Raw genomic sequence first — 21,109 nt, 5'->3', positions numbered from 1 at the left:
TGAACTTTGAAACATCATAAATCCCAACAGTAATGACAAGAAGACACATTTTTCTTTCCAAGTTTTATTGTACATTTGAGTCCTTTGAAAACCTGAAAGACAAAATAAAGGAATTTAGATCAGTCGTGTTGATTTTCTGTCTTGGATATATTAAACAACCTAACCATTAAGCCAATATCTAAACTAAACATAATTCCAACACCATCCTTATCATTTAATCATAAGATAATTCTTATTTTTCCACCACACTTCAGGAACTTTTCACAGAAACTAATGGCTAAAATAGATAAAACAAAAATCAAATAATTCCAGCTCTTCAAAATCAGACAGCTAAATTTTGTTTTGTCTCTATATGGCATAGAACAAAGCAGGTCAAGGATGGCATCCAAATAAAGACGTGGTTTCAGACATAGTTGGCTTAAAGTCAGACGCGTTTTCACCACAGTCGATAAGATGGGGAAAAAAGTATATGCATCATAAACCACGTCTAAAAAATGGAGGCATTTTTTGATAGTTGGCTGCAATTTGCCCACAACTCACCATTAACTCAGTTCATTCTCCTGATCATCCTGTTGATCTGGTCTTCCCTGTTGCCAGCGTCGCCTCCCTCCACAAAGTGTGTGGTCTTCTTGTTCATGCCACCACGAGGTGATGACAGCTTGAAGGGCCACAGGAAGTTGTTGGCGGGCTTGAAGTTCTTTCCAACTGTATAGATCTCATGGATGAGGTCCTCGACACAGATGATGCCGTATTTGCCTGAAGAATCACAAACGCACCAACCACAGCGTTACCAGACCACATCAAACGTTAAGGTCTCTGGTTACGGCATGTGCAACGTCTCAGAGTGCATAGTGATAAACACTACAGAATTGCCTTGACAGTTCAATGCAGATGTTGTATGTTTAACAAATGTTGTTTAAAAAACAATGCACTTGTATGCAGGCATGTGGTTTCAGACACAACTGGCTTAGTTTGCAGTTTCTCACCATAGTCGATAAGACGGGGAAAAAAGAGCACATCATTAACCACATGCCAACCTAAGCAGTGAATCAATCATAAGTCTATCGCTCTATTACAGAGCAAGAGTGACAGGCGTCAACTTTACATTTTCTCCAGGGTGTTCTGGGTTTTCGCTAAAATGATCAGCATGCTATGCACCATGGATGCAGAAACTACAGCAAAGGCATACCGAGGGCCTTCTCCACCAGGGCGTTGTCTGTGAGGGCGATGCGCTGCTTCCTCATCCTGCCGTGGCCACGTTTGTAGATGAGCTCACGCACAGATTTCAGGTTGGGGTAACTGGACGGACCAAAGAGCAAGCCATTAGATGAGGACAGCAGCCCATGAATTCAGATCCTTTCAAAAAATGCTTGTGGATATCAGTGAATTAAACTTTGTTCCAAGAGGGAATTTAGATACAAACTATTATCAAATATGATTTTGGCACACCAGATCTACTGTAGCAACAAATAACCTTTGAGACAATTCACGTCATTAGATCCTAGGGTGACTTAAAACATCAAACAAAATAACAGGAAGTTGTTTTTTTTTATTTTTTATCCTTTAAATAAAATGAAGTTGCCGTCTGTTCAAGTTCTTATTACTGTTACTGAATGTGGTTTCAGACCAAACTGGCTTAGTTTTCAGTTTCCATTCACCATGTTCGATAAGATGGGGAAAAAAGTTGAGCATCATCAACCACATCAGGTCAGGACAGAACACTAACAGACAGCAATAAGCAGGAGAGGGGTCTGGCTGCAGGACCTGCACTGTCAGGACCGGAAGTTTAGATTATTACATATACATGACGTTTTAAAAATGTTAGAAACTGGGAGATCGTCACAAGACAAACATTTCAATGGCTGCGTTTGTGTCGATAAAAATCCACCTCATAAAACACAGTTATGAAAGCTACCAGGAGTATACAATACAATATACAATAGAAATGGAAAGCTTGTTCTTATGGAAGCGCATTGCATTCACTAAATAAAAAAAGACTGAGGCACCAGCATCATCTAAATCGGTAATCAATCGGCAACGATGGCGCTACAGTAGTTAATTGCTCCCTTCTGGGTTAGAGACACCGGGAAATACTTGCATTTCTGAAAACTGGGGATGGTATTTATATTTGTATGTCTACACTGCTCAAGCATCTCAAATAGTTTTGATTGATCTGACGTTCTCGAACTGTCGTCAAGCCAACAGTTCGTTAAAAGCGATCGAGCCAGCAGGCGCTTGCTCTGTGTATACTAGGTATTACGGTAATCACTGAGCACAACACAGCAACTAGATAGAATTGCTTTCCGCTGTACTTGGTTTCAGACAGTGCAGGTCTGCAGCCAGACTCTCTTGATAAGCAGGGCAACAATGTTATGTTAAAACAGTTTGCATTTTCACTAAGGTGCACAAAAATTGCAATAAGATCCTACTTTTGTCTGCACAAATGGGTAACATCTTATTTCAAGAAGAGCATCCTTACCCCCAGGCAATGTAAGGCTCAGCGATCCTGAGCATGTTGATGGAGGCCTTGTTCAGCTTGACGAACACGCCGTTGAAAATCTGGCGCAGGCGGAGAAGCTGCAGAACTTTGCGGACCTTTGGGCTGACACCGTTGATACTAGGAACCACAAGAGCGTGCGGTTAGCGTGGAGGTCAACGTTTGTGCGCAACTTCTGCATTGATTACAGTGGTGGTTTCAGAAACAATTGGCTTAATTTTAAAATCTTTATCAGCATAGTCGATAAGTCGGGGAAAGAGCAAACATCATTAACCACACGTGAAGCACGTACAAGCTTTCTCCTAAACATTTACGCAGAATGCCAGCACATCCATCTTTTAAATACAGATTTTAAACTGAGCTTAATCAATTAGATTTGATTGAACGCTGTAAGTTAAATGAACACTTAACACTTTATACTAAAGATGTAATCTAATAAGATCTGTTATACAGAAGCCCAATATACACTGTGTGCACAACTATTAGGCAAGTGACTATTTTGACCATATCATCATTTTATCCTTCATTTCCAACTCCAAGCTGTGTAAATTTGAATGCTAAGAGGAGGCAACCAGGGAGGGTGTGGCCTAAGGAGATCAACGCCCTACATCAAGGTGTGCGTAATTATTAGGCAGATTATTTTCCTCAGGAAAAATGGAGAGAAAAGAGATTTAACTGACTCTGAAAAGTCAAAAAATTGAAAAAATAAATAAAAAGTCTGTCAGAGGGATGCAGCACACATGAAATATCTGATATTGGGACATGATCACAGAACCATCAAATGTTTTGTTGTAAATAGTAAACAGGGTCGCAAGAAACGTGTCGAGAATCCTCCAGGTCTGCAATATTTCACAACTGCAACGTACATGGAGTGTCAAGAAGTACAAGGTATTTAGTTCTCAGAGACACTCATTGAAAATGCACTCAAAATCAACTCTCAGACCTACTGCCAATTTTTAGAAGACACTTTCTTCAAGCAGTGGTACAGGAAAAAGTCTGCATCTTTCAAGAAGACTTTGATTTTTAACGCAAGACAATGCTCCATCACATGCATCAAAGTATTCCACTGCATGGCTGGCCAGTGTCGGCCTTAAAGATGAAAAACTAATGACAGGGCCCCCCTCTTCACCCGATTTAACCCCTATTGAGAACTGTTAGGCCCTTAAGCAGGAAATTTACAGTGAAGATAAACAGTACACGTCTCTGAAAAGTGTTTCGGAGGCTATGGTTGCAGCTGCACAAAAAGTTGATTCTGACCAGATTAAGAAACTGACTAACTGCCAATGGAAGGCTTGTGAGTGTTATTGAAAAGAAGGGTGGCTATACTGTCGACTGAGGTTTTTTTTTTTAAATTTCTGAAAAGTTTATTTGTTAATTTTCAGTTTGTTTATTATTCTCACTTTAACAGGTAAAAATAAACAAGGGAGATGGGAAATTTTGTTTTTCATTTAGTGGGATAATAATTGTGCACACTAATAGTTGCAGAATAATGGTGTACATAAAGATATTCTCTGAAGAAAGCCAAAACTTTTACTACTTAAATGTTGAGGTTCGATGGTTTGTTCACATTTTGCATTGACCAAAAGCATTCTTGTAGTACAATAGCAAAATTAATCCTCAAAAATACAACTTGCCTAATAATTGTGCACACGGTGTATTCAATTCAAACAATAGCTAAGCTTGCAATTCCTATGAGGATGCATTCATTATCTAACATATCCCACTAACTGACGCATCCACATGGAAAACCACAAGCTGACAGACAAGCTCACCATCAACACGTCTCAAACTTTCAGAACTTGCCACAAACTTAAATTTCTAGTTTAAGAATATTAAAATCAACCTTGGAAAACAGTGACTTGTATAACAAATCCCATTGAACAAGACATCTTAATGACGGTGTGGCATTCTGCGCAAATGATAGGTGTTTAAAGTAGCAACATCAGCTTCCTAGCCAAGACTTACCCTCTGATTCTGATGACAAAGGCAAGTTTGGGCTCGGCTGGCACATAGAAGTTTCCAACTTTGCGAGCCATGCGACCAAGGCGGATTTCACGCCGGTACATCTGCCTGTACTCCTTGTGATACTTCTCAGCCCTTTTGTAGATCAGCTTCCTGGTCACCTTTCGTGCCTGTGGCAGGCAAAGGTAAATCGCATGTGAGAAAATGAGCGAAAATTAACCAAATTGCACACAACCTAGTGACAGTCAATTCAGTGAAACGTTACCTTTTTCTCAGCCACGATCTTCTTGATTCGAATGGCCTTCATGGTGGCGAAGGCCTTTCGCCTTTTCAAAAGGCTCTCAGGGACCGCCGGAACTTTTTTTCTGTTGCAAACATAATCACAATTCAAGACCAAGCTCGAAAGAAAGGAACCGTAGCCTATGCTTGCGACAGCACGTTGCAAGACAGACAGCTCGTAGCTTCTGCTAGCTTGCTGCTAAACTACATAGCAACTCCCGGACCGGCTTCCACAGAAACTTAGCGTTTCTCGTTAACAAAATAACGAAGGCCATTGGGTGTCGGTGGTATTCAACTATAGTTCATACTCTGTGTAGTCGCAGTATAAAATAGTTTTGCCAGGCTATTTTTTTTAAACAACGTGTACATGATTTGAGGGGCCAGCCATGTTGGAACTATCACGGCTACACCTGTGTTTTTAAAACGTTCAAATAACGATGTAAACAAGAAACATTTCAACAATACTGGCATGGATATGTTGCTAAAACACTATAATATCTATTCAAGTTGAAAGTTATCAAAAATGATTGTTTATTCGCAGGATGTGAAATGATTCTTATATGACAGACAATACTTACTCTGCGTCCGCCATTGCGTCCACCGAGAAAGAGGGATTTTCCTTTGCGCATGTGCGGGATAAAGAATTTAGGACCTCTCCGGACTGTCATCGCAGATGCCAGATTTTGTTTTTCTTACAGAAACGAGTACCGACATCGTCCGAAAACTTTTCTTTAATGTCTTCTAGAGCAAGTGTCCTTTTGCTGTGTTTTTTCCACCCGAGATTCAATTTTAAATAAACAATATTCAATACTAATTTACACTGGTAATTCGTGATTTCTGTTATTGGGTTGAGAAATGTCACAAACGCCACATCATCTATATCTGTGTTTTAAAATTAATTCTTAAACTCGTTATTATTTATTGTTTGTATGAGTAGAATTTTATATATATAAAAATAAAACAAAAACAAAAACAAAGCACACCACGAAGAACGATATTAACATTCTACAGTTTGACCAGAAGATGGAGCCAAAACTTCATTTTTAGCTTTACCTTCAGCCTTCATACGTTTCTTTTCCTGGGTCTTATTGCTGTATCCTGTACTCTGGAGCCAAAAAGAGACCTCACTACTTATTTTACGATGAAAAACGAGGTCTTTGCGAGCTCAGTATCATAATCTTGTTTCTTCTGATTCTAAATGTAGTACAGTTTTTACACTTTTATTTTGTAATCCCAACATTTTTGGACTTTATTAGGTGCAATCTCGTCTATTTTAAATAACACAAAGCAGAAATCATCTTTCAGTTATGACTGAACCATTTATCCCAACAGGTATGTTCCTTCTGGCTATATACAGTGGCAATGTCTCCTGTAATGTTGTGTGTCATTACAAAACAAAAAGCTACTGTTTTCAAACTAGGTCTTCATTTTTGATTGAAAAAAAAATAAATGCCAATGGCTATAATAGATCATGGATCTTCCACACAGAGCCTAACGTTGTAAAGGTAGGTCATATTAATGAATGCAAAATCAAATATGTTGACGTCCTGCGCAGCCAAAGTATGCCTGCTTTGTTCTTGCGTGAAACAAATCCGTCTGCGTCTCATCAGGATTACAAGAATCACTGGCGCAGTCTGTTTATTCATTTACAGACTGGGTTGGAGCCCAGCCCTTAACACGTCTGCCTTATCTATCCACTTTCCTTTTACACGGTGAACAGAATAGGAAAACAAGATCAATGCCACTGAATCAAAAATAAATTACAAATTTCTCTTTCAAGCAATATCGCAATGAGTTTAGATAACAAAGGATAAAGATGTGGTTATTGGTTCCCCATTGAAAGACACTGATCTGTAGCTACCTGAATGGTTAAATTCTGATACATTACATATACAGGCATAACAGTCCATCTAATTATGTTTGATGAAAAAAAAAAAAAATCTTGAGTGTTTCAGTTTGTAATCAGAGTCAGAATCCTCTGAGTTGACATTGTATTGGCATTAAAAAAAAAAAAAAAAAAAACACTAAGGGAGAGAGAGTGGGGTAAAGGAGCTTTCAGATTATATCACCTCCGCGTGTATTGTGGACCCACAGCTTCATTCTGACAGGCGCTCAAGTCACAGTCCTATTGGGTCCAGTGTTGATGGGTGGACTGAATAAATAGGGGAGCGCAAGGCGAGTGAGAATGACATGAGTGGAGGAGCGGCAGAGGAAGTGGGAGGCACTGTCCGTAGTAGCTGCTAGTAATTCACTGCTCCAAACTGTGGCGGCTGCAGCGGCTGCGGCGGCGGCGACTGGACGGGACTCCCATTTCGCCGCAACTCAACTCTTGCCCGCACTCATTAAGTTGCGCTCCCGCTTTTACGCGCCTCCTCGCCGCCACTTGCATGTGCGTACGCGCCGCCCGGCGTCTCCTGCCCGCGCTGCGCTCCAAGTTTGTCGCCGTGACCCGACCCAACATCGCCAAGAGAGCAGCCTGTCCGTTCTGAAAAAGGAGAGACTCCTAACCTCATCTCCCAGCGATTCTCCTCCTACTCCTCCTCCTCATTCTTCCTCTAAGTCGAACCGCTTTGGCCAAGATGATGATCATCATCGCGGAGTTCTTCGTGGTCATTCTAAAAGTGCTCTGGGCCTTCGTCACAGCCGGGGCGAAATGGGTCGTGCGGCCCAAGGAGAAGAGCGTCGCGGGACAGGTGTGTGTGATCACCGGCGCTGGAAGCGGCCTCGGGCGGCTCTTCGCCAAGGAGTTCGCCCGGAGACGAGCGATCCTGGTGTTGTGGGACATTAACAGCCAGAGCAACGAGGAGACGGCGGAGATGGTGCGGCAGATTTACCACGAAGTGGACACTCCCCTGGTCAAAGACGGTATGTTGTGTCTGTTGTGTTTGTATTCGCCTCAACGAGCATGCGTTTTTTTGTTTTGTTTTAAATGCGTTGAATCGCCTCACCAGCAGATATGTTGCAAGGAGGATTGCTTGAAAAGCGCCACAAACCAAACCGGCGTCGCTTCAAGAGGTCGTTACGCACAAATCGCGATTACCTAAAAACTTTCACCAGCAAACGAAAAGTATCGGCGATTGCAATGCATCAATTTGAGTAACCAAGTCTCCCATATCAGCTCTTAATTCAAACCCCCACCTGCCAGTTGTTTTTTAATGCCATTCCCAACGTCCACCTACGTACATTACTTACTTTCTGCAACCCCCCCTCTTCTCCCTTTTCTTTTCTTTTCTTTCTTTTTTTTTTTTTTTTTGCAAGGACCCGTCGGCGGCGTGGAGGAGGTGCCGCCGTTCCAGCCACAGGTCCACACCTACGTGTGCGACGTGGGGAAGCGGGAGAGTGTGTATTCCACGGCCGAGAAGGTGCGCCGCGAGGTGGGAGACGTGGACATACTGATCAACAACGCCGGCGTGGTCTCGGGGCACCACCTCCTGGAGTGTCCCGACGAGCTGATCGAGCGCACCATGGTGGTCAACTGCCACGCACACTTCTGGGTGAGTCGGTGGTTTGTGAATCGATGCAAGGGGGTCGTGGTTTCCGACCCCAGTTGCGGCACTTGCAGAACAAAACATTTGCATGCCTACAATCAACCCTCCCTCTTGTGTGTCCATCTGAGGCTCCGTAGCTGTACAAAAAAAAAAAAAAAAGAGTCTCCCCTTCAATTGCCATCTTACAACATTCATCTGCTCTCTGATTGTGTAAACCTTCCCCTTGCTGCTCTTCGGCAGCGCCTCTGGTGTTGATCCAAATCATACAGCATCCACACCCCCACCCCCGCCCTCTTCCTTTTAAAGCACTGGTCTGCTCTTTTTTTTTTTTGTTGCCTTGTCTGATAGAAATGATGACTCTCTAAAAGTATGCAGGGATTGCCAGGTAGAAAATTGTCTTCGTTTTTCTCTGCCATTAGCTCTGACGGAGCCCAGACTGCGAGCTTTTCAACTGGCTTGTGTGTGTGTGTGTGTTTTCGAGGCGACGCGACTGCAGAGGGTGGCCGCGGCCGCCGTTGCGCGCCAAATGCATGTCATTGTGCGCACGTTGGTTTAGGCCCGCTGTGGAGTCAAGTTCAGCATTGGGGCCGTTGGCCATCGCACGTTGCCGTGGCTCTAAAAGGGGACCGTCCTCAACGGCGACGGTCACTTTCATATTGAGCAAAGGGTCCAGTGAAGCGGATGATGCTCCACGCTGGACCTTGGCTGCAGCAGACCTCCGCCCCCCGAACCCCCTGCCCATTCACGAGGGAAGAGCGTTTTCAGCGATGCCCCGAAGCCCTACCCCCCCTCCCCCTCCCGCCCACCCGAAACGTGCTAATTGAGCGTGAAAAAAGGCTTCTTGTGTCGTCCGTCAGACAGGTTGTGTATATCTTCCTCTTTTTAGCGGCTAATCCATTCAGCTATTCTCGTGCCTCCACCCCCCTCCACCGTTCTTTCACATCCAGTGGAGTCGGGATGCAGTTGGTCTGGGTGGCAGATTTGAGATTCCCTTAATGGGAATGTTTCTGTTCTCCTATATTCAGCGGAGAGCGTGGTTTCTTCAAGGGTGGTGTGTGTGTGTGTGTGTGGAGGGGGTGGTGGGTTGAAATGAAAGAGGTGCTTAATGAATGGCGACAGCCAGAGTGGAGGATGTGGTTCATTAAAGACACAAGCTGGATGAATAGAGCTTAGACTAACAGAGACCTGTCCGCTTTCCTCTCTTACACAAACAGAGTGGGGTCGCTCGCTCGCTAGCACGCAGGTGGCTGATGACACAAAACTTAGACTTCTTTCCCTCCTTTGCCCATTCTCCCCCCCCCCACTCCCCCCTGCTAGCAAGAAGTCTCAGTTGTGGTTCGTGACTCAAGCCGTACACTCGGTAAACGGCCGAGTCACGCAAAGTGGGTTTAACCCATGTTTGTGCTTTGGTTTCTGTTCGAAATTAAATAACACACAAAGTGTTTGTTGAGCTAATCCGAATAACAATTTGTTATGTAATTCATTTGACGCAACATCTGCTCCATTGCCGTTATTTTTTTTAAGAAGAGGGTTTGAGGGGTGCAGCATCTCTCCATTCTTGTAAAATCGTGAAATTGAGAACACGAAACGGGGCACCAAAAAAAAAAAAAAAAACAGCCTCGACTTCAGCTGACGATATCTCAAATCAGACGGTGACGCAAGAACAAAGGCGGGAATCGGGACCTGAACAGGAAACATGCTCCAAAAAAAAACGAGGTGCATGTGTGCGGGTGAGCGTCTGCCAGAGCGTCTCGGCTCAGGCCCCACTCTCCTTCTCCTCCTCCTCCCTCTCCTTCTTCTGTCTGGTTCTTTCCACAGGCCCCTCCACTCTGACTCCTCCCAAACTGATTTGGAGGCAGCGGGTGCAGCTGCGAGGCAGAGCCACGTTCACCCGCTTCTGACTGTCACACACTCGCATGTACCCTCACAAACAAACAAAGATGATTCGGCGCCCTGTTAGGAATTCCTTTCGGGTGCTTTGATGTATCCAGCTGGCCGTTTGTAACGTCGGACCCTCACGCCAGGGCGTGTAACATCGTCCGACAGGTGGTTTGTGGAAAACGCACCACGCAGCGATGCCCCGTTGGAGAGGAAACCATAGCTCTCTCGCTCTCTCTCTCTCACTCTCGTGCGCGCGTATCATGAAAGGGTGGCGCGCTCGCCCGTGACATGGCGGGAAAAGAACAGGAAGGAAGGACGGGCGGGCGGGCGGAAGGAAGGAAGGAAGGCAGTGCCGTCGCGTCCCGTCCACAGGCGAGGCGAGAGGGTAATGGTAAGCCTCTGCTGACCCACTTTATCTGACAATTGCTTTCTTGTCTGCGGATCGGCTTTGACGAGATGCCAGGCGACAGGAGCCAAGTTCCGCAGGGCCGCATTCCTGCTGTATCCAAAGAAAGGGGGCAGCCAGGCAGAAGGGTCCTACTTGAATGCTTCTATATGCCCCCCCCCCTCCGCCGCCCCCCCCCCCCCACCACTCCTCAAGCCGGGTGCACCTGTAGCCCCTCGCTGCACCCAAGGGCCCAGGATGGATACCCCCTCTCCCCTTATCATGTACCTGCCAGTAGGGCGAGGTTCCGGGCACGCCCTTGACCTGTACCCTCACCTGGCAATGATGCCGTCCAAATTCCAAGTGATTCCAAACTGGGCGTTGAATTTCTCCACATGAGAAAGTTGGTCACTTTTTGAATGCAATTTCAGCAAAATTCTGAGACCTTCCTCTCATGGGCTCGCCTTGAGTTTTGCTTGCCTGTTGAAAGACCAATGTGTGAAAACATTATTGGCATGAAAATGGGGGGGGGGGGGCGTTCAGCTGATGATGAGCATTGATCGTTACTGCACTTGTTAGACGGCAGCCGGATTCCATATTCCGACCTGCGTCCTTCGTCCTCGGCGAACCGGGAAGCCTCTCCAATCCCACGATCCTGACGCCGCATCAGGCTAGCGCTACAGCGCGGGCCTCATCACCCCCTTACCCCCTCTTCGCCCCCCCTTCGCGAGTCCATTCCCTCGGCCACGGAGAAGGAGAAGTCAGCCCAATTAAATGGCCATCTGGTCTGGCACAGGGGCCAATATTTTGTTCATATTCCTGTTGGTCAGGCGCTTATGCTAATGCAGCCTGACACCCCAGCTGCAAGGAGCTTTGTGTTGCTTAAATGCTCTTGGGTGGGGAGGGGGGAGGAGGAGGAGGTGGTGGTTGTGGTGGTGGGGGCACGCACCAATTAGAGGGGGGTGTGTGGGTGCAGCGGGCAAGGCACCCCCGCGTAGGGCCAAGGAGGCCCGACTGTGTCAGCGGGTAATTTAGCGGAACAGCGGAGCGTTGAGACCCAATTACGGCGGCACTGATGTAAGACACGAGCCCCCGGTCGCCTTCACACATTTTGTGTCTGAGAGGTCAGCGGGGGTCATACCCACATGCCAGAGCTGCCATGAGAGGCGGGACATCACGCGAGGGTGGAAGAGGGACGGGGACGCTCACGTGTAGCGGCCGCTGCTTTGGGGTTTTTGTTGCCTTTTTTAATATGAATGTAAAATGTCTATTTTTTTTTTAAATCTTTTATTCAGAGCGCTCGGCAAACTTCTGAGTCCAGGCTTTAGTCGTACAGTCAGATCAAGTCCTTCCACCGCTCTTTGAATGCTGCCGTGGGAGTGGGAACACTAGTAACCTTGGGGTCCCCCAGCGTTCAATGAGTAAAATGAGAAAATGTGTGTCGTGGGAAAAGTGCAGCTGTTTGGATGCCAGTCAAATCAATTCTGCTCTACCTGGCTATTGAGTGAACTTTTTTTTTTTTTTTTTTTTTTTAGATAAAAGCGGTATTTCTAAAATGTCGTCAAAGTACAATTGCGATTTGCAGGCGTTTCCATTAGTCGTAATTCTCGTCAAATGTCGTTTGCTTGATCGACACGTCTGACGAAGCACCTCATGAGAGTGTCAGAACCTTCTAGCAATATTTGAGGGGTTTTTCAAAGTTTATTCGTTTCCATTACCAGTTTTTTTTTTATTGCGATATTTAGGTTTTGCGCAATTTTAGGGGGGGTAATGGAAACGCAGCTACTGTTTCAGCCTTTCTACCACCGCAGCGGCCTAACTCGCTTCCTGCAGTCCAGCGTACCCCCCCGGCCCCCCCTCCCACCCAGCCATGTGAGGCATAACAGAGATTAGAGTCGAAAGCCAGCAGGTCCCATGCAGCTAATCTCCAGGTGCAGTTTTAATGAGGCTTCTTCCTCCCCTCTGCCAGTTGTTTCATCGCTGTGCTGGCTGGTACCATGCACTCTCTGGCCTCGCCGCTTCCCTCCAGCAGGAACGGCCGAGCAGGAATGCCAAAGACTCTGCATCTGCACCGACCAGCAGCTGCGCCTGCGCTAACGTGACCACAGAATCATCTCGAGCCGAGGCGTAGCTGCTCTCCAGGGCGGGTTTTTGTCGAAAAAAAAATCTTAGCTTTTTCCTTTTTCTCCTTTCATCAGCTCACAAAAGGACTCCTTCCAGGGGAAAATATTTTGCGGGAAAAAAAAAAAACCTCTGCTTTCCAGTTTGCGTGATGCAGTCCTACTCCCACGCCGCACATGCCGTTACAGTATCAATTAACATTCCATTGGGATTTTGGGATTGCATCCTCCAAAAATAGGCGTAAAAATGAGGGCAACCTGCTGACCTGATTTTGTTGGTTAAAAAAAAATAAAAAATGAATCGCACAAACCAGGGTGAAAAAAAAGAAGTAATAAGTGTGAAAATGACAAGCTTCAGAAAATTCGATCATCCAAAATCATCCTCAAATTCATCTGCTCCTCATTTTGACTCCGTCGTCAATATGTCCTTGTTGTGTTGCCAAGGTGTCCTCGTTTTTCGCTTGCAGCCTCTTTGCGCGAGGGCGTTATTGTTCCCCGCCATTCACGGCGGCAACGCGCGTCGGACTTTGAATAGATCCAGCGGCGCTCCGAACAAAAGGCTTGTTGCTTGTTTCACAGAACCCCCCCACACCGCCACAACCCCCTGAACCCTTGGGTGGGTGGGTGGGGGGGGGGGGTGACGGGTCACTTCCTGTCGATTGCTGTCGTACGTCACACCTGCTGACCGGCTCACGCCGAAGTCAGCAGACGCATGAAGGAACCGACCGACTGACGGGTTAACCGGCTGCAACCGCTCAACCCCCCCCCCCCCGCCAACCCCCCTCATTCTGGCCGACCTCGCAGTGCCTCTCACGTCGCGACCCTGCCGCTGAAACTCTTTCATCTGGCAGATTGTTGCCGCTGACGGGCCGCCCGAGCGGGATGAGAGTTGGCTGAATTGTATTGTTGAGTGAGCGGACGGCTGCGATTGGTGCGTTCAGAGCTGGGGTGGTGGGGGTGGGGAGGGTGGTGATGGGCACCAGATCTGTGTGGGAAAAGGGCAGACTCTGCGCGCGCACGCACACACCAAACACACACCTGTTAAGTCAACACCTGAATAAGGGCCACGGCTTTCTTCTCTTCTATCAACCTCTTATTTCCAGCTACCGACTGGGAAGAGCGAAGCCATTCTTTCACATCCTCTGGTGGTCAGATTGATTCTTTTTTTTTTTTTTTTTTTTTTTTGCGCCCTCCCCCCTCCCCCTGTGCTGGTTATGAATTCTCATTCAGGCGCCTCTCTCGGCATCACCATGGAGAGGGGGGACGACAGCGAGGCGAAAAGGATCAAAGGGGCTTTGGCACAGACAAACTGCACAAGCGAACTAACCTTCCTCTGTTTTTTTTTTCCTCCTCCTCTTCTGCCTCCCCCCTCCATCCCAGACCACCAAGGCGTTCCTCCCCAAGATGCTGGAGCTGAATCACGGTCACATTGTAACCGTTGCCAGCTCCCTGGGTTTATTCAGCACAGCTGGAGTGGAGGTCAGTGTCATAACACGCAACAACACAAACGCAACACAACGCGGCGCGTCGCACGCACACACATCCCGTCGTTCCCACCATACGAGACGGACGCTTCCCCCCCCCGCCCCGAGAAAACGGCTCCGGCCGTGCCAGCAAAAGCACACACACACACACACACACACACACAGCTTTCCAGGGGGAGGTGAGGGGCCCCCTTTCTCTGCTTGTCCCTCCACCCGTTAAATTAAGGGACGCAGATGAGCGTTGGGGGAGCCCTTATAGATTCCTCTATCTGCCACCGCCGGGGGTGTCGGGCCCCTATTGGGTTCTGGCCCCCGGAACCAGAATTAGCTGACAGCTCCCCGAGGGACGGAGACGTCTTCATCACCGCCTTTGTTGGCCACTTGTTGCTCACTCAGTATTCAGCTCACGCCAGCGTTCAATGGAATAAGGTTTTGCTTTTACTTCCTATGGACCCAACCCCCCCGCCCCACCTCTCCCAACCACGGATTCCTTTTGTTTTAATGCATATTAAAATGTTTAGAAGAGCCATCTATCTCCATAACCGCAGCGGGAGCAAAATGGGAGCCTTCCTTCCTACGGCATTGTGTTGATATTCGGCAGAACAGGCCTCTGATTCATCCCCGCGTCTGACAATGGTGTCATTTTCAAGACCTTTTGAGGGAGAGTTTTTTTCTCTCTCCTTCCTCCACTCGGCTTTTGTATTGCCGCAGCCGCGTTTTGCGAGCTCATTCACCCGCCGCGATTGGATCTCCATTTAAAGGGACGTGAATGTGTCAAAAAAACAACAACAGCGAAACAAAAAAACAAAACAAAAACGAATGTCTCGCAGCTCCGTGAAAATGCCTCGAGGTCACACGTCGCACGGATTTCATAGAAAAAAAAAGCCCGTCGCCTTTCACAGAAGCACGGCCGGCCCCTTTATCCTCCCCTTGTCGTCGACATGAGTGGCTATTTTATTCAAGATCCCCCCGCCCCCTCTTACTGTCAGCCACATCAAAAAAACAAAACAAAACAAAAAAACCCTCCATGCCGGGCCAAGCTGCCTGCTGATGCACTGGATAAGAATGCTAATGAAACATTAGAACAGCGGGCAGGCCCGCTCAGGCTTTTGTGTCTGCGTGTTGTTGTCGCCGTTGTATCATTAACAGCAAGAGGTTCTTCTTCTCCTACCTACCTACCGGGCGGCTTCGCTAATGTTCACCTACGGTTTCCTGGGGGTAGTTTTTTTTTTTTTTTGTTGCTAACCTAACCTGTGCTCCCCGGGTCTTTCTCTTCCCCACAGGATTACTGCGCCAGTAAGTTTGGTGCCATCGGCTTCCACGAGTCGCTGAGCCACGAGATCAAGGCGTCGGAGAAGGACGGCATCAACATGACCCTGGTGTGCCCCTATCTGGTCGACACGGGGATGTTCAAAGGCTGCAGAATAAGGTGAGCCATCCTCACCCCTTTGTCACTACGTCATGTGCAGTATTTAGGAGTGTAGCCTTAGCTATGCGCCGTTTGCACCTTGTTATGTGTTTTTCAAGACTCTTGTTATCTTCACACTGACCCAGGGAAACGCACAAGAACTCCAATGTACCTGTTTTAACCTGTTTTTAGCTTCTACAAATGGCAATAAATCCCTAATTTAATCTAACCTACTTGTAGTAGTAGTTGGTAGTGGGCACTGCACCTAAACAAATAAGGCGACTTTCCCAGGGGAAACCCTCGCCACCATCGTGCACCTGGGCCTCCCCTCCACCCCCTTTCCGCACTAATAGACCCCACTTTGTCCGGTGGTTTCAGTCAGCAGGTGGGCAAAAGGCAAATGAATCCAAAGGGTCTTTCAGTGAAAGGCACTTGGAGAAGTTTCTGTTTTGGCTGGCAGAACAGCGGCTATCACAGGGGTGGGCAAACTTTTTGACTGGTGGGGCCACAATGGGTTCTAAAAATTTAACAGAGGGGGCCGGAGCAGCAGCAGCAGCAGCAGATGGATGGAGTGTTTTGGTGGCCCACCTCATAGGAGAAAAAATATATCAGGGGATATGTAATAAAACAAAACATGTGCTTTAGTGTCAATTGAAAATGAACCAAAGCAAAGTTACAACAAAATGATTTATTTAAATTAAAAAGCTAAACGGGTCGCATATGGTCCCCGGGCCGTAGTTTGCCCATGCCTGAGCTATCGGCACGATTTGAACGGCAATTTTATTTGGTGTGTGTTTCCAGGAAGGAGATTGAGCCGTTCCTGCCTCCCCTGAAGCCCGAGTTCTGCGTCAAACAGGCCATGAGAGCCATCCTCACTGACCAGCCCATGATCTGCACGCCTCGCATCGTCTACATGGTCAACTTCATGAAAAGGTAAGCCCACCGCTGGCTGAGCTCTGCTGGCCCAAACCGCACACAAGGCGTCGCTTGTCACTAATCTTAAAACGTCTGCCGCCTTCCACGCAGCATCTTGCCCTTCGAGGCCATCGTGTGCATGTACCGGTTCCTGGGCGCAGACAAGTGCATGTACCCCTTCCTGGCCCAGAGAAAGGAGGCGATGAACAACAACGAGGCCAAGAACGGGATGTAGCGGAGGGGAGCGCAGTCTGCGACCCCCCCCCCCCTCCCACCCCGGACAGAGGCACATAAACCCGCGAGCATGAGGAAGCAACCACTGAGGATGACTATGGGGACGGAAAGAGTGACTCTAGACTGGTGCACTTGCATTGAGCAAATGCAAAGGTTTACCATATTGTTCCTCTGGAACAAAGAAAGCTGTGTACTACACAAAGGATTTATTTGACTTTGTTTTGACTTGTTTTTCTCTCTCTCTCTTTTTTTTTTTTAATTTGTTTTCAAGTTTTTGTGTAAGAAATCTACATCTATATCCTGTGTCACTAGTTTTGAAATCATACAGAAAAAGGTATCCAATAATTAACTATTTACGTAATGTAGTCACCAGCCTTATCTAGTGTCGTCGTGGAAATATACAGTATGTTACTGTACAAACAGTAAAAAAAAAAAAAATTCACTTTTATTTTTGTAGACATGCACTGTAATTTCTGTTATTTTTTCTACACTGCCAGCATTTTCTGTGTAGTATGACTCAATACAGCAGTTAAACTACCAAAACGTCTCCCAGTTCTTTCCCTCCCCCTTAAACCAGGAAAAAAAAAAAAATCCATGAGTATTTTTGAAATAAAACCTCAACAGATTCCATTTTAAACCCGGCCTAACAGACATGAAGCCTCAATGCTGGCAATGAAGCCGTTCCGCGAGGGATAATTGAATTGAAGGCCGCATGGTGACTGATGTGATTTAATTTCTGTCATCTTTTCGGAAGCTTCTGGTGTAAATGACTCTTCCCCGCAGTTCCTGGTTCTCCAGGAAACCTCTCGTTTCGAAGGGCGAGTCTGAGGTTTTGACATGTTGGGAGACCGAGAGAGGAAGCACATTTTCGTTGTTTCTGTCATTTGTGTTTATTTGTGAGGCCTATAGTGTTTCAAAAATGTAAATTATCCCTGTCCAAAGTCAAAGCTTCCCAGTGAGCTGCTTTCCCGGCATATTGAGTGCATTTGTTAGGAAAATACATTAAGATGATAGTTTCCAATTTTCCGTCCCAAAGTAGCATTTTTTTTTGTTATCTCTTGTACCTTGTCCAGCCTGTCCAGTTAAAGTAAAATGTAAATGTATTAATGTTGTGAATACCCTCGTATTCCAGAAAAGACTGTGTCTTGCCACATTAGATGTTTGAACCTTTTCTGTTTCACTGTGGGACGACAAGAGATTTTTAATTTCAGCTACATTCCAGCAGGCCTCATTCATTCAGTCACAGTGATGAGCCGAAATTCTCTACCTCTTAATTTCTGCCATTTTTTTTTGACAGTATGACATAAGCCTCTTTTTTTTTTTTTTTTTGTAATATTCTGAAGACAGCTCTGTCGCCGAGCAAATGTGGTTCCAATGTTTAGTGTCTCTACCTAACTTAAATTAATAAAAGTGATTTAGATTATTAAACGCTGTGTCTTTATTTTCTTCCAAGTTCCAAACATTTACATTTGTCTCACGTTTACCGACCTGGTGGAGAGCTCAAAGGAACCATGTGACGAGGGGAGGCATGTCTGGTGATTGTGACCTGACCTTGTGTAACATTCAAGCTGACCAACCAGTTACTACTGCTAGTAAGTCACAAGTGCATGCAATACAGTTATTGACTCATTCCCGATTGCTGAGAAATTGCATCGGATCATTGAGATCATCACAGAGCTGCTTGGAACCGTCACATTGTCCTTTGGTCACGACTAAACCTCTCTTGGACCTGCCGTCTCTTTATATGAAAAGGAGTGGCTGGTTGCTTATGGAGCCCAATGCGATATTAAGACCGATGATTAAAAACTTGTGTTTTTGGATGTTAACAAGACGGATGGGCGAAATTCCAGAATTGAAATCCGAGTAGAGCAGCTGCCCAAAGCTGTCAAAAACTAAGATGGAAAAAAAAAAAAAAGACCCATTGTGAAGATCACTCCCACCCTTCTTTCCCTCCCTGGATACACTTCGGGCTACAGTCACTGTTGGCGTCCACCAGGGTCCAAATGTGTCAGCACTACTCAAGAAAACATGTGATGTTTACAAGAAAGTCTGAAGAAACGACAGTGACAAAAAAAAGAAGAAGATTTGGGTCACATTTCCAAAGAGGAAACGTAGGGCCGTCATCTTATTAATGGGTCAACTTTTAATTAGCATGTCATGGGGCTGTCTGGTCCCATGCTCAGTGCACTGTGTTGTTTGTTGACGGCTGAGTTTAATTCAATGTCACACCCTCTGGATTTCTGAAGGTTTTTCTTTTTTTTGTGGGGGAGGGGTTATGGTTCTGTTCTCTGAAACAGAAACGGACAATAAAGGTATTTTATTCTGAAGGCTAGAAAACAAAACAATGATTCTTTAGTGTGTACAGAATGCCGTTGAAAAAGAGTTTCAGCAGCCTCTCTATGAAAAGCGGAGCAGGCAAAAGAACTAAAGGATGGACTTGTTTCTTGTTGTGAGGAGTTTACAGAGACATTACTGTCAGAAAACACTGCTAAAGTGGAGACAGTTAAACACCTACACTGCGGGGTCTCATGCGTCCCTAAGATCAATACAGTTGATTCTGCCTTGGGGCCTAACGCTCATTATGTTCCCATTCCCAAACGGAAGTGTCTAGGCTTGTTTCTGATGTGGAGACGCAATGTTTCCGTTGACAAAAAGCCCATTATTTAGTAAAAATGTGGAAAAAATAGCTTTGCTACCCCCCCCCCCCCACCTCCTCTTGGAACTCAGCTAATTCATCCAACCGAGTCGAAACCTTGTGATCTTTTGGCAGCTGTGCCTGCTTATGTCAGCCGGCAGCTGAGTCTGGCATGGAGGAGGATCCACACCAAAAAAAAAAAACGCCTGCCGCCGGCGTGACGGCAGACAGCGAGCTCTCGGCATGGCGAAGCGATTTCTCGCTGGGCGACGGCAGGATACACCCCGTCCTCCCTCCGGCCGGCGACGGCTCACTGAGAGTTCCTCTCCGAAAACTCCTCGGTGTATTAGACGGAAGCGGCGAGATGTCAGTGCGGTCTGCCGTGACTAATCCGGCCCGGGATAAAGTGGCCCAGCGGCAGATGAACCGTAATGTGAAGGAAAGCCGCCCTGACAGTTTTCCGATGCGTCCGGGTGGAAGACGCTCCAAGGCGGCGTCCGCCCTCGTTGAGGCGCACCTGCTTTCTCCAAAAGGAGAAAAAGATTCCGACTTGTGCTCTGGCATCTGAGCACATCTCCTTCCCGTCACTTCCTCTCCTCTCCTGATGACACTGCTCCAATTTAAAGGACTTCAAAGGGCGTTGATCGCACATAATCAAGGCGGGAAAATCGATGCCGTTTGCTTTTTGCGCGAGATGAACAAGCTCCAAAGGGGCCCATTGATTTTCTTCTATTTTGGGCTTCACTTCCAATACTGGGCCGAGCGCGGGAGGCAATTCATCTGGGGCCGATCGGGGGGGAGGGTGGGGGCCTCGCTGGTCCGCTGCTATACCTGCCCAGGCCTCTAATGCGTGCAAACGGCGTTGGCGCTTCCTCAGAGGCCAGCAGGTGTAGCTGCCAGCCGAGTCCATTACTCAGCAGAGCCGAATCACACCGCCGCTGTCCTGCACCGAGCATTCGTCTCGCTAATGGGGGTGCGGGCTCGAGCGACAGAGAGAGAGAGAGAGAGAGAGAGAGAGAGAGAGAGAGAGAGAGAGAGGGAGAGAGCCAAGGTGATGGAGTGACGCATCGCAACACGGGCCTATCAGAGTCGTAAAGTTAATCATTGAGCCCTCTGATTTGGATGAACACCAATTGTTCATTAACCAAGTGCCAAGTGGCATCCACGGAATGAGGTTAGCTTGGAGTAAAACTGTACAAAGAAGGAAGAAGAAAAGTTGCAATCTGCTTGAGGGACAACATGGAAAGGATGTCTTTGCAGATGACACCATTGTCTTCAGCTGAGGAATTGCGTGTTAAGTACGGTTGATGTTTTCCACAGATTAATAAATACGTTTAAAAGAAAATCCTCTTGCAAGACTGCGCCACTGAAAAACATCGGACCTTTTAATTCTCACTTTGCAACTACTGTAATTTTCTTTTGGCCTGCAAACGTTTTTCTTCTTTTGATGTCCTAAAAAAACGAAAAACGAAAAACGAAAAACGAAAAACGAAAAACAAAAAACAAAAAACGAATTTATCATTTTTGGCTTTCGTTTCTCAGCGATGGGGACGGAAATGAAACAGAGTAATCCTTTAGTGGATGATTGATTTCATATGTTCGTAGTGAGCCAAGCTGGCGGATACACTTTGCGCTTGGAGACGCATCAGATGAGTTAAGAGGCTGATCTGCTAATTGATTAAAGCAGATAAAGCGAGAGATGTGGAGGGATATTATCATGGCATGTTGCCATTGTTCAGCACAACTAGACTCTATTGTTAAATCGGGACCGTTTCTCTTTCAAATGACACAAACTATTTAAATTTGTTGCTATTTTAGTAA

At 46.5% G+C, this 21,109-nt stretch overlaps 2 protein-coding genes and 4 non-coding genes across 6 annotated transcripts; 1 reads left to right on the top strand and 5 right to left on the bottom strand.

The window, feature by feature from the left end:
- Positions 1-48: 48 nt before the first annotated feature.
- rpl7 (ribosomal protein L7) lies at positions 49-5,467 on the bottom strand. The gene is made up of 7 exons (XM_076050373.1): positions 5,317-5,467; positions 4,725-4,824; positions 4,463-4,629; positions 2,480-2,617; positions 1,190-1,299; positions 541-756; positions 49-92 (listed from the first exon to the last, which is right to left on the bottom strand). The coding sequence occupies exons 1-6, from the start codon at positions 5,328-5,330 to the stop codon at positions 548-550; spliced, it is 738 nt and encodes a 245-aa protein (XP_075906488.1). The 5' UTR covers positions 5,331-5,467; the 3' UTR covers positions 49-92; positions 541-547.
- Positions 395-488, bottom strand: LOC142904428 (small nucleolar SNORD12/SNORD106). The gene has a single exon (XR_012929400.1). It is a non-coding gene; the product is annotated as a small nucleolar SNORD12/SNORD106 (small nucleolar RNA).
- Positions 944-1,032, bottom strand: LOC142904430 (small nucleolar SNORD12/SNORD106). The gene has a single exon (XR_012929402.1). It is a non-coding gene; the product is annotated as a small nucleolar SNORD12/SNORD106 (small nucleolar RNA).
- Positions 1,613-1,705, bottom strand: LOC142904432 (small nucleolar SNORD12/SNORD106). The gene has a single exon (XR_012929403.1). It is a non-coding gene; the product is annotated as a small nucleolar SNORD12/SNORD106 (small nucleolar RNA).
- On the bottom strand, positions 2,687-2,776 carry LOC142904433 (small nucleolar SNORD12/SNORD106). The gene has a single exon (XR_012929404.1). It is a non-coding gene; the product is annotated as a small nucleolar SNORD12/SNORD106 (small nucleolar RNA).
- A 1,443-nt stretch (positions 5,468-6,910) lies between the features above and the next one.
- On the top strand, positions 6,911-18,081 carry rdh10a (retinol dehydrogenase 10a). Its single transcript, XM_076050372.1, has 6 exons — positions 6,911-7,603; positions 7,997-8,232; positions 13,993-14,091; positions 15,380-15,525; positions 16,306-16,437; positions 16,531-18,081. Exons 1-6 carry the CDS (start codon positions 7,318-7,320, stop codon positions 16,652-16,654), a joined length of 1,023 nt encoding a protein of 340 aa, XP_075906487.1. The 5' UTR covers positions 6,911-7,317; the 3' UTR covers positions 16,655-18,081.
- The last annotated feature ends 3,028 nt before the right edge of the window (positions 18,082-21,109 follow it).

The sequence above is a fragment of the Nelusetta ayraudi genome, unplaced genomic scaffold (genome assembly GCF_046127955.1).
Source record: "Nelusetta ayraudi isolate G7.1 ecotype Tasmania unplaced genomic scaffold, CSIRO-AGI_Nayr_v1 ptg000127l, whole genome shotgun sequence".
NCBI classification, from domain to species: Eukaryota; Metazoa; Chordata; class Actinopteri; order Tetraodontiformes; family Monacanthidae; genus Nelusetta; species Nelusetta ayraudi.
This window is presented reverse-complemented; position numbering and strand designations above follow the sequence as displayed.

Bases quoted from the DNA above. Each gene is read 5' to 3' on its own strand.
- rpl7 (XM_076050373.1), bottom strand. The intron at 2,618-4,462 runs GTAAGTCTTGGC...TGTGGTTCCTAG, and splicing joins TTTGTCATCAGAATCAGAGG to TATCAACGGTGTCAGCCCAA. The intron at 757-1,189 runs GTATGCCTTTGC...GTGATTCTTCAG, and splicing joins CCTGGTGGAGAAGGCCCTCG to GCAAATACGGCATCATCTGT.
- rdh10a (XM_076050372.1), top strand. From the start codon at position 7,318: ATGATGATCATCATCGCGGAGTTCTTCGTGGTCATTCTAAAAGTGCTC. The intron at 14,092-15,379 runs GTCAGTGTCATA...TCTTCCCCACAG, and splicing joins TCAGCACAGCTGGAGTGGAG to GATTACTGCGCCAGTAAGTT. The intron at 16,438-16,530 runs GTAAGCCCACCG...CCTTCCACGCAG, and splicing joins ATGGTCAACTTCATGAAAAG to CATCTTGCCCTTCGAGGCCA.